At 45.8% G+C, this 12,011-nt stretch overlaps 3 protein-coding genes across 3 annotated transcripts; 2 read left to right on the forward strand and 1 right to left on the reverse strand.

Moving 5' to 3' along the window:
* The first annotated feature begins 4,803 nt into the window (after window positions 1–4,803).
* On the forward strand, window positions 4,804–6,727 carry BDV27DRAFT_21646 (putative AT DNA binding protein). Its single transcript, XM_032076038.1, has 3 exons — window positions 4,804–4,981; window positions 5,161–5,275; window positions 5,425–6,727. Exons 1-3 carry the CDS (start codon window positions 4,940–4,942, stop codon window positions 6,291–6,293), a joined length of 1,026 nt encoding a protein of 341 aa, XP_031925254.1. The 5' UTR covers window positions 4,804–4,939; the 3' UTR covers window positions 6,294–6,727.
* Window positions 6,728–7,188: 461 nt separating this feature from the next.
* On the reverse strand, window positions 7,189–10,465 carry BDV27DRAFT_131934 (putative calcium/calmodulin dependent protein kinase). The gene is made up of 6 exons (XM_032067750.1): window positions 10,125–10,465; window positions 9,941–10,010; window positions 9,732–9,881; window positions 8,835–9,626; window positions 8,636–8,773; window positions 7,189–8,580 (listed from the first exon to the last, which is right to left on the reverse strand). The coding sequence occupies exons 1-6, from the start codon at window positions 10,217–10,219 to the stop codon at window positions 7,582–7,584; spliced, it is 2,244 nt and encodes a 747-aa protein (XP_031925255.1). The 5' UTR covers window positions 10,220–10,465; the 3' UTR covers window positions 7,189–7,581.
* A 257-nt stretch (window positions 10,466–10,722) lies between these two features.
* On the forward strand, window positions 10,723–11,875 carry BDV27DRAFT_131935 (TRAPP subunit BET5). Its single transcript, XM_032067751.1, has 5 exons — window positions 10,723–10,906; window positions 10,967–11,180; window positions 11,254–11,399; window positions 11,462–11,550; window positions 11,602–11,875. Exons 1-5 carry the CDS (start codon window positions 10,870–10,872, stop codon window positions 11,617–11,619), a joined length of 504 nt encoding a protein of 167 aa, XP_031925256.1. The 5' UTR covers window positions 10,723–10,869; the 3' UTR covers window positions 11,620–11,875.
* The last annotated feature ends 136 nt before the right edge of the window (window positions 11,876–12,011 follow it).

The raw sequence follows: 12,011 nt of genomic DNA on the forward strand, positions 1-12,011 counted from the left end.
CATGGGAGATGTCGCCAAACACCCTGTAATCTGTCATAGTTCTACCCTGCATATTCCCCTTCAATCGCATGCCTGTTCTTTCTTGATCCCCTTGGCCTCATTTCCGGACTCATCTCATCTAGGAGTCATAGTCTTGAGAAATAGCATTCACGAGTACTGGCGCAAGCGAGTACAAACAACCATGTGTCTTGTAGCTATTCCGAAGGAGAGCTAAAACAGGTCAGCTCTCAGACGGTAAATGGAAGCGGCCTTTCAATCTTGGAAAAGTGAAAAGAGGGTGGCCACTTCGCGAACTCAAGGGGTATAACCAAACAAAATAAATAAATAAATAAATAAAAACAAATAAATAAGAGTAGAAAGAATATGACAACGGGGCGAAAAGATAGGGCAGAGATTCGTCTCGCTAAGCTAATGAAGCCGCAATATGTGGCTACAAGCTATGCTTGTGTATTGGGTAGATTTCCCATTTCATCGATTGGGCCATACTCCGGGAAGTTCATCTGCCTCTCAGATGGGCTGGTTATGGAGTAGGGAAGTTGTGGACTAATACAAGCAATAGAAGTAACTCTCAGAGAGGATTTACTCTCGAGAGAAGTCTAGAGCCGTCAAGAATCAAATACAGAATCCATAGGTTGTGAGTGGCCCAATTGATCCGGACAAGCTTCTTGCCCATGTATATATGACCTAGCTCGGTCGAGAAGTACGTGAGAGCGCACGACACCGGAGGAAGGATCTGCAAGGACATCGCAATGATATTTAACATGACACGCCATAAGGAGGGGTGGGGTTCGGAGTTCCGGTATGATCCTACCCTTTCGGAACAGGGATGAATTCTGATGCGCATAGCGATTGGGCGAGGGTATCCCAGATCGAAGTCAGAGATGCATTATTGGTCGACATGTAACTAAGCGAACAAGTACATGACGGAGGAACAAGTAGAAATTCATTGTGCCATCAATAGCATTTATGATAGGTTGTTATAAGGAGAAGTGCATGCAGGATGGAGGCCAAACCAATCTGGGCGACTTCCCGTGCATGAACGGGTGTTGCCTCGAACATGCTAGTAGAGCAGTGTTCCAGGCAACTTTCATTCAAAGACACTCTAGAAAAATGTAGACAGGGAAAGAAAGACAGATCAGAAGAAGAAATTTTTAAAGGCAAAAACAAAAATGCAGAGGGAGAAAAATGATATAAATTAATCAATCAATCAATCAATAATAAAAAAAAAAGGCTGTATTATGAAAGAGTAGTAAACCGTGTGATTATAACACGGTAATCATAGCCTTAATGATACGGGTGATTAACTACTCTCATGTTCGCCCCAATGAAAGTGGAAGATGGGCAAAAGGCTGATGCAGACGTTACTCTGTAGGTACTGGTACTACTGGTACAAAGTACACAGCACTGACATCTGTGCGTCGGCTTAAATGTCGAACTTGATTTCTATAATTTTGACTCTCGCAAACAAGAGTAAAAGATGGGATCGGTGCCACCCTTAGTCTGGAAGGAAGGAAAATGAACGACGGTACTACTAGGAAGTACCAAGAGCCAGGTAACTACTAGTATCCGCGAGTACTGTACGGAGTACGTGCTTGTATACGTACTCCGTTGTACCTAGGGCAGTTGACCGTTTGTACCGTACCATATTTCAAGTTACTCAGTACTGAGTTACAAGCGCGCCGGGTACCTGAGATGTGGGGCCAAAAGGACATTGTGCTTTGCCAGAAAGTCACCGAGACTTTCTGAGCCAACACCGGACATCCGCCATACTAAACCTAGTTATGTTATGGGGTATGAAACTTTACCGCGTCCGTTGATTAAGGTCATGCTTCATGACAGGTGGTTCTGGAATTTGATACGATCAATACACCGGGGCCACATCCATCCTAGTCTGCCAAAGTCTATTATTATTAGTTATTATCATGATGATGATGATTATTATTGAAGCTTACGCGAATCTGTTTTCGTCTCAAAACGATATCTTCCTTTCCTCTCCTTTCATCTTACTTTTTCCTTTTCCTTTTTCCTTTTTCCTTTTTTCCTCCCTTTCTTTTTCTTTAGTTCTATCTTCAGCAAGATCGGACTTTCCAATCGTTCAATGCCCCCCAATATCAATTTTCTGCATCTGCACCCGCACCTGTACCATCCGTTTGGAGAGACAGCTGGAACGTTAAAAGGACTGGGCCAGAGGACAAGATGTCAAATGCAAGGCTACTACTATCTGACGGCTGATTCAAGTCAGCGGGGGGCGCTTCACCTGCATGCCGATGGTTCTTCGTGCATGGACCATTGTTATTTTCATCTATTCCGTACTAAGATGATGATGTCGTACTAGCGGAGCTTCACAAGCGCGCTGGTAGCATTAGTTTGCAAATTTTGTGGATGTCCTCTAACTTGGGGGCAATCTTGGCTCATGCTGTCGGCCCCTCCTCCCGTCATCCCCAAAGGAAGGCGGGAAGAAAAGAAAGAAAGAAAGAAAACAATGCAGAACTATAGAGTACATAATAGTAATCATGATCCTATGTATTCTACATTGACCAATTCTGGTTCAGGTTGGTCTTCCAATATCATAATCATATGGGCTTGTCTTCCTTGTTTACCCTAATATTTTCAAACTCTGACAAGACAGACACAACCTACCAGGATGTGATCAGAAGGTTCAAATTCATGGGTGGCTCATGGATGGCCTACTGGACGGACTGTGCCGTCCTTGCAGTCCTCGTTCCATTGCCTTCTCGCCAAATAATGGAATTCGTTCATTGACCCAGCCTCCAGGATTATTGCAGTCTGCGTCTAATAGCGGAGCCTTTGACCCCACTCTGCGGTTATCAACTAATCTGTACTATGTACTAGTAACCATCTCCGCTACTATCAGCCGTCTGCCAGTCATCGGGAGGTGCATTCCCGCTATCTTCGATAGGGCGAATGCACGTCTTCCTCTTTCTTTCTTTCTTTCTTTCTTTCTTTCTTTCTTTCTGTCTTTTTTGTTCTTTTTTGGCCTTCCTGTACATCTGTAACCATACGGACCGCTGTACGAAGTACACTAGGATGACCTGCTGACAGAATGGATCGACCGCATTATCTGCATCCTGGACCTATACCCGAACCTGCCTCTCTTTACAGCTTCAGCTTTGACTTCTGAGCAACCTGTCGGCTTTAGTCAGTTGACCCAACGTTCTGGGCGCCATTATCCACCTATCATTAGCCGGTTAGCGCTCAACACATACGCCTTGGTACTGTACTTCCCGCGCGGAAGGGTCCCTCTTTTTTTTTTTTTTTTTTCCTTCTTCTGAGCTTTTCATGTTGGACTCTAGAAGAACGCTCCCATGGCCACCATCTATACTCATGGCATAGCTAAACCCACTGTCTTCTTGCATTGATTCATTTATTATTCTTTCCTTAATCTCCAACCCGTTTTTTAGACTTTTGTAGTTAAAGGAGGACAGCCGTAGCTTCAAACTACAGTTGTTGCATTGATTTATTCTCTCTCCGTTTGAGTGTCCATCGACTTGCAGCTTTGTGCATGCTTAGTCTCTCTCCATTTCAGTCATCATTGATCCTCGCTCGGATAATCCAGGACCTAAGGTGCCCCTCCTCTGAAGGTACCAGGTGGGTGTCTTCTTTCGGTTCCTTCCTTCCCCCTTAGCGGAAGATACCAACGTTTGGAATTATCTGAAACCGCCATTTTTGAAACACACTCTCTGCTTGGTCCTTTTCAGCCTATCCCACCTCGAGTCTGGTTGGGTTTGCTGCCACTAGTTTATCTATCCCTTGTGGTCCCTTTCTCTCTCAGTTTCTAAAAAGAAACCAAGAGGACACGAAGGAGGAGAGTCCCTGCAGTTCCCTTAGGCTGAGCAGACGCATACTTGCGGCATCGATACTGTTCTGTACAATCCCGAATTAAAAGTCCGTTTGGCTCAGAAACGTTGTTGAGGGAAGATAGAGTGTCACTTGGCTACTACATTGATTCCCTCTGGTATCTTTTTCTTCCCTCCTTTACCCTCAATCTTCCATATCATTTCACTGCGTGCTTGGTGGCAGTATGCATCGTTGAAACAGGCCGGTCTCTCTCTCCCTTTCTGCTCTTTTCTTTTTCCTTCTTTCCTTCTTCTTTTTATTTTATTTTATATATTTATTTTTGTTTTGTTGTACTCCCTTGGTTTTATTTTTATTTTTATTTTTCCTTTCCCCGTTGGATTGGGGAGAAGCCCTGTCTATCTCCGGTCACCACAACTTCCGCGCATCTCAACCAGAACATTTAACCACTTTTATTCCATGGTGGTTTTCTTCTTCTTTTTCTTCTTCTTCTTCTTTTTTGACTTTTTTGCCTTCCTTCACATTAACTTTCCTTGCCCTTCCCCGCAGAGAGGTGACTTAGAGCATAGAAGTTACATGTCCATAATCCTACTGCTTCTACAGTCCTAGTTCTCTGCTCTGTGGCCTTTTCCCCTTCATTTACACTGCAATACAAAACCCTGAGTCCGGATTTCCCATGAATCTCGTTCCTCCTGTGAATTTCAGACCCTTATTCAATGTCTACTGTCCAATTCATGTACGCGAGCATCTACGTTTCTTTCTCTCCCTCACTAGTCATCATACGAACCTGTACTGGCTTCCATTTCTGTCACTCGTTGCGTCGCCAACGTGGTTTCTGATTGCTTCCTGAGCAACCACGTGTTTATACATTGAGTAGACGCATCATTCCGTTTGGGAGGCTCTTTGGTCATTTACTTATCATCCTATCTTAGTTTGGTGTTTGTTTGCTTTCTATGTGCTGCAGCGTAGTCGCGTGACGCGTTTTACCCTGTCTATACATTCGCTATAGCTTGACTCCTCCGGGCTCCTTTAGCTTTCTTTCCTTTCTTTCCCCCCTCTGGATTGTTTGTCGGATTACCTGTGGAGGGAAGCCGGCCCTATTTGCTTCCATGGTCGCCTGGATATGTCGAATCTATCAGAACAGCCATGGACCGAGGAGGAGAAGGTAAGAAAGGATATTATATTCTTTATCCTCTACTGTTTCTTATTTGAGTCTTAATATCGACGGTTCACAAATTTTCCTTCATTTCACAGTTTGCTCTTGTCACACTGATGAACTCCGAAAGCCCCGTGCATTATTATCTATATGAACGGTTTGCTGATGGTAGATATTCTGAGATCTAGTATACTCTGCTTACCGAAATATTGAAGAAGGCCGGGGTCCCCTCTAGTCACCTATTTAAGATGATCCGAGATTTCAATATCACCCCAAGCTGGGCGGACATACCCCTTCCTCCAGGTATAAACTGCTAGCACCTTGCTCTTCCTTTGATACTCTGAAGCTCGACTTTATGAGACTCACGCCCTACCTATGCCGTTTTCCGGGCCATTTTGCACAGAAGAATACTTCGAAGTTCGAACTCAGCTTTGCTGATCTTGTTCTTTTAGGCCGTTCTCTCAACTCCTGTCAGGTGGCATTTTACAGTATGTGTCCACAACATGTTCAATTACCTCTCAACCCAAGCTTTGCACCCTTCCCTCCTCCGCGCCATGAACCCTCGGCTCCTCCAGCTCCTGTGCTTGACAATAGCCAAACCCGAAAGCGCCTACTTTTCCCCTCGGATAAACCAATCCTAGCTCCGCGTGCGATACAACCCCGGCCAACCACCAGTACAGCTTCGTTCAGCAGTGAGAGTGGCGCGTCAGCCTTATTATCCCCAGGTTCGGAGAGCATGCCACCCCGAGGTGAACCACCACGCAAGCGCGGTCGACCCAGCAAAGCCGAATCAGAGAGGCGAAAAGCAGCCGCTGAAGCTCGCGGAGAAACATATCCACCTCCAAGGCGAACTGGCTTCAACAAAATGAAAGCCCCTTCTACACCAACCAGTCCCTCGAGCATCGAACCTCTGGCTGCCTCGTTCATTCCTCATGCCAGTGGTAGTCCGCACCCAAGTGTACTACGATCTGATCTGCATTATGTACCTCCGCCCGGAAGACCCCCGAGACTTTCAGGGCCAAATGAAAATGAGGGGATTAGGGATGCACCCCGTCGTGACATAGGACCTCCGATGAGAGACTTGCCCCGACCAACGGAAATGAGGCAGACAATACCTTCCTCACAAACACTAGAATCAGGACAGAGGAAAACGATCCCACGCATGGATCCTGGGGAGCGATCCTTTGAGGCACCCCCACCAGATCGAATATCTTTCGGTGATAGCAGTCGGATATCTCTCCTTCATAGATGCCCAGATGAACCACCTATCTCAGTTCCGGAGGTACCTCTGCACACTTCGGCTGAGAAACGAGCCGAATGACCTTCAGTCATTTGGTTACCCAGTCATATAAATTCGCTAGTCTGAAAAGCCATTGAGACACGATGAATGAATTACACTGTCGATTATGACATAGATAGCATTGATTTGGACGCAGATCTCACATTACGACCTGGGATGAGTTACTGAAAAATAAAGGCTACGAGCAGCATACACCACAACACTTGGTTTCTTCTTTATTTCATTCCTTTTGCTTCTAATTCTGTGGGTGGGGTGATGAACTCAGCAATGCATTTCTTGGATATCTTCTCGTTTTTATCATTATATCTAAGCTAGCAAGCCTGATATATCATTACAGATCTAGCCAGTGAACCAACTTTGTCCTGTATGCGTCTCTGGTTCATAGAACTAGCATAGAGCAAGTCAGCACCTTGTCAGTCACAAACAAAGCCTCAGGATACGTTAATACAATTTTATTCTGTTCAATTCAAGTACTGATGCTGATTCTGATGTTCCGCAACGGGCTGAGTTGACATAAATATCATGCTCTTCTAGTGAATTTCGTCCTTTTACTTCATTCTTTAGCCTTTATCTTCTCTTTCCAGAACAGTAATCTCTTTGGCTTTTCCCTCTCTCTATCTTTGTTTTACTTATTAGCCTTTTCTCTGAGGGCACGAAACGTTTTGGTTCAACTGAATTCTGAATGTCTTCAAGGCAGCATTGTCTAATCTAGTCTTCATGTCCTCTTTCTTCCCTGTTCTTCGGCTTCCCAGTCCACTGGCGACTGATTTCAAATGCTAATACCCTGTTGTATACATTTATGGTTCAAGATGGCATATGCCTAGTATGTACAGGTCTGACCCTGTATAAAGATTAGAGCCAATCCACAAGGCAGGGCATCATCCCTCCACATCTACGAAAATACAGGTAATAACTGTACGGATGGTACGTAAGTTGTGCAACATCATGATATGCACAAGCGCTGTTGCTCTTCTAAAGTATATATATAAGCTATATTGTATAGCATAGCCATACGTTCTTGGACAGCAGAAGATGCTTGTCATTACATAGCTGTCAGTATGCAAATATCAGAAGGGAGTAAACTTCACAAACAAAGTTCGGGTGGAGATTCTTCCTCCTATTTCTGAAGTACCCTCAAGGAAAAGCCTTGAGAACAGTTCAATTTCGGCGATCCTTCCGGGGACTAGTGAAACATCTGTCCACGGCTGTAGCTTGCTCCAGAATTGGTGCCTCGAAGTCTGTTGAGAGTATCGATATGCAAAAAGGCTATGGATGTAGTTAGTGAGGCAGACAGTTGAATGAACAGAAGCTATTCTTGATGTTGAGTTCTATCCTCCATGTCTCGGCTTTTCTGTTGCCTTTGCAGCTCTAGCTGAGCCCTTATTGCACTCACGGCGGAACTCAGACTTGGACCCGATGGCTTGGCGAGTCTTTTGCCAAAGTCAGGGACTGTGCCAGGGATTTTTTCTTCTACTAATTTCATTACTTCGTCTTTCCCTTCCACGCGTCGAGTGAGGTACACCTTCGGCGTAGTACCCTGACGAGGAAGACTGCGGATCCCGATACGCTCAATTTCCTGCCGATATGCGGTTTCATAGATATCAAACTCTGCTGCACCCGGTGACTCGCTCACAACAGGGCACGGGTCGATTTCAGAAGGTTCTGCAGATAGCATACTATCCGGTTCGTCAAAAATGTAGTCCATCTCGGAGTCGCCAGTATCCGTAGGCGGCGAGCCGGTATAAGTAGAAGGACCAATGAACAAGAACGGAAACTCTTCTTCCAAAGGATCTCGGGCATGTCCTCGTGTTCCCTCGATGCTGCGCTTGGTAAGGACCGAACTTGCCCGCGACAGTGGAACTTGAGGGGATGAAGATCTAGGTGTGGTTAGGGTCTGCGAGTCATCGAAAGATGCTCCTGGTATTGTGCTGCTAGGTATGTGGCCTGAGTCGTTTCCCTCGAGCCTGACGCTTGCAGTCTGGTTACTGCTTTCGTACAACACAGGGTCTTGTTTTCCAGAGATACTGGTGTCTGTGCTGTCTAGGAGCTGTTGTAAGCGTGGTTCTTCACAATGCAGATGATACCCTTTGAGAACGTCATCACGTTGCCATGCATTTCTATTATATGTGTTTAGGCTCTGGCTCTTGTTGGAATTTGAAACAGTCCCAGCTGCGAAACTTTCTTCGGGTTCCATTTCAAGGGGTGGTTGGACAAAGTGCGTCTCATACTCTTGTCCAAGAATACTCTGCATAGGTGGGTCTGCCTTGGCAGGGTCAATTAGCCTCTTGAAGTTCTTCACGGCTTTCATCTGTAGCTCCTCGTTAGCTTGCCTCAATACGTAATAAAGTCTGCACAAAGCTTACCACAGCTAGGACATGGCCAATAGTCTTTGTGATAGCTGAATTCATTTCCTCTTCAGTAGGAAGTCCAATTATTTCAGCAGTATTTTCGCTCTCCGGCAATAATGGGTCCGTTCCATTCCTTGTAACCCAGGGGTGTTCCTGAGTTTCTTTCTATGAGCAATGCTTTGTTGTGGGAGTAGAAAATGTCCGTCTCACTTACTCGCAATTCACTCATTTGGATCCTTTTGGTCGGATCTTTCTCTAAAATCCGTGACATTAGGTCCTTGAAGTTTTCATCGGTTTCTCCCTCACATGCCACTGGGTCAGTCTTAATGGCCTCGTACAGCTCGAAGATGCTCTGCTTCTCGAAGGGCAATCTGCCGTACCGCAAACAGTACAACGTAACACCCATAGACCATATGTCGGCCGCTTTCCCCGAGACATCCCCGTGTTTGACAACACATAGCTCTGGTGGGAGGAAAGCAGGTGAGCCAGCCGATTTGGCCGTGAACATATCGGAATCTTTCTCGAACATCTCGGATACCCCGAAGTCCACTACCTTGAGAACGTCATCGCTCGTTATTAGGCAATTATCTGGTTTTATATCGCGATGTACAATGCCCTGAGCGTGCAGATATTCTATTCCCAGGACCAGGTCGCGGAACCAACAGCGACAGAGTTCGTCATCATATGGGTCGGCTCTTTCCTCAAGCCCAACTTTCATAACCACCCCTTTCTTACACATCTCCATAACCATGTATAGAGAATCCTCCGTCGGGTCGTCTAAGACCTCAATCAGAGAAACTAGGTTGTGATGATGCAGTTTCTTCATGATTGCTATCTCTTCTTTAATGAGGTAAAGAGCATTTCTCTTTTCATCTGGATCGTCCAGTGAACGACGATGAAGTGGGGAATTGAAGCCATCAGACGGGCGCTTGGGACCTCGAGGTCTCCGTAACAGGTGGGATTGGGCGCGTTTTCTTAGCCGTGCCTTGGAGAATTCCTTGACAGCCTGACTCAGTGCACAGGTTGTTAGCTGGGAGTTTGTTTTCTCTTCGTGCTTCGTGCCACGGTATGAGTCCATAACCGGGCTACCAAGACAGAAAGAAGACCTTACGTATTCATTCCCAAACTGATCCGTAGCAAGATGCACGGCTCCGAAAGAGCCCCTGCCAATCTCTTGTTTGATCACATATTGGTTGATTCTGTGTTCAGCGGTACCATCATCCTGGCTGGTGGTATATTCAGATCGAGCATTCAGAGTTTCCTACCGCCAGTTCAGTTAGCTTCCTGCAGAGAGAGGAAACACATTCTCTGAAGAACCACCTTGACTGAGCGTCTAGCTATTGGGTTTCGGCGATAATGCCTTCGTGGACTCTCATATGAAGGTGTCGAGCTGAAACCGTGGTTTTTAGCAACCCACTCGAAAACTAGAATGGCTGGGAATCCCAAAGAGACGAAACATGAAAAAGAAAAGGGGAGAAGAAGATCAAGGTGTTGTAGAGCTTACGCATAACGAACTGGACGCGGATGACGAAGACCCGGACGACGACCGGAAAATTGATTAGCATCCTGCAAGGAGGGGTAGGCATTTTCGTTGGCCATTGAATACGATGAGCAACGAAATGGCAACAGGGAGATCCCCGAAATACCAGAGGGAGAACGTCTAAGTTGGGGATGTCTAATTCTCCGTTGAGATAGCAGAGACGCGAAACCCGGGTGCCTAGGCAGATGTGGGGAAGAATGTGGGCTGCACAAGAGAACAAAAGGCGACAACGCTGGGATGTTCTAATGGACCTATGGGAGCATTTAGTAGTAGGTGGTAGAACATGCAAGTTGGGCAAGATACGCAGATAAAAAAAAAAAAAAAAAAGAAAAGAAAAAGAAAAAAGAAAAAAGAAAAAAGACCAAAGAAGAAGAAGAAGAAGAAGAAGGATGCTTTTACAGTATAATAATAATACCAATAAATAAAAGAAGGGGAACAAGAAAGGAATCATGACAATTTCCACTTTCTAATTGGGATCCTCAGGCACAAGTCAATCTTTATCGATAAACATTTGATCTTATTTTGGATCTCTCACCGCCCACGGGCATACCGATCTGTCCACCTAAACGAGCCTAATTCAACGGTCTCTGGAGATACTTCTTTGATTAGCAAACTTTCATCTTTAGATCTCCGTACTTTAATGCGCCCTTCAACAAGTCAGATCCCGGATACCTTTCTGTGGTGAACTGTCTGCTATCTCTTGACCGTAATGGTTGTTTATTCCTTCTACATCTTTGACCGCCATGGTACGTGTCTCTACCAACCCTTACCAAAGGTATACTAACCGGCTGCTCTCATTTTCTTAGCGGAATGCATATACAAACGACGTTGGGTGCCCCGTCCGCCTTCAATTATTGGAAAGTCCTCGCGTCCGACTTCGGAAACTTCTGCCACCCCCAATGCATTGCCTCCTGTGCTGGGTCAATCTGCGCGGATCACCGACGATGATGCCAAGTTGATCTTCGGCACCGTCTTCTCCCTCCGGAATATGGTGCGCAAATTAGGGGGTGAAGATGATAGGTGAGGGCAATCCTCATACAACTGCCAAATCAGTAGAAGAGACTGATACTGACGGTTGAAATCTCGCCTTCAGCTTTGTTACCTATTGTACCAGTCAATACAAGCTCCATTATTACGAGACGCCTACAAACATCAAATTTGTGATGCTTACCGATGTTAAGAGCCCAAGCATGCGGATTGCATTGCAGCAGATCTATATCAATCTTTACGTTGAATATGGTATGCAAGCCCACTCATTGAAACTGACTTCATCGGGCGCTAAAGCGAGGAAATTGTCTCAGTGGTCAAGAATCCGTTGTCCCCGGTTGAACATCCAGGCGGTGTGGGTGTAAATAATGAGCTTTTCGAGGAGTCTTTGGAACAATTTGTGGTATATCTACCATCCCTGCTTAGCTCAACTCAAGGGCTGACACAGTAACAGACGCGCGTGCTGTCTTGAGAACTCGTGGACTCTAGGATCTGCATCCATTTAGTCTCTGCCTGACTTCGCTGTGGCCGGAGAAGCCAATCGTGCAGTAGACAGGGTATCTACAGAAAGAGAATGCGATAGATTCCAGGATTAATCAACTAGCCTCGCTTCTCCCAAGGCAGTGCCATGAAAGACACATCAAGGATATACGTATCCTAACCCGGGGATTACTGTCGACCTGGAAGAGTCGCCCTGGCTAGAATTCCCCAGGAACCTCAAGGCGCGCGGGGAGAAAAAGAGGAAGGGGGTTGGGGGGGGGGGGCGCTACTGTTTTACGAACTTATATGGCCATGTTGCTGATACAACTTTGTATATGCACCGACTTGCTAGATGCAAGATATGGGATAAGAGAATTCTAGTCA

This window comes from Aspergillus caelatus (assembly GCF_009193585.1).
Source record: "Aspergillus caelatus strain CBS 763.97 unplaced genomic scaffold BDV27scaffold_150, whole genome shotgun sequence".
NCBI classification, from domain to species: Eukaryota; Fungi; Ascomycota; class Eurotiomycetes; order Eurotiales; family Aspergillaceae; genus Aspergillus; species Aspergillus caelatus.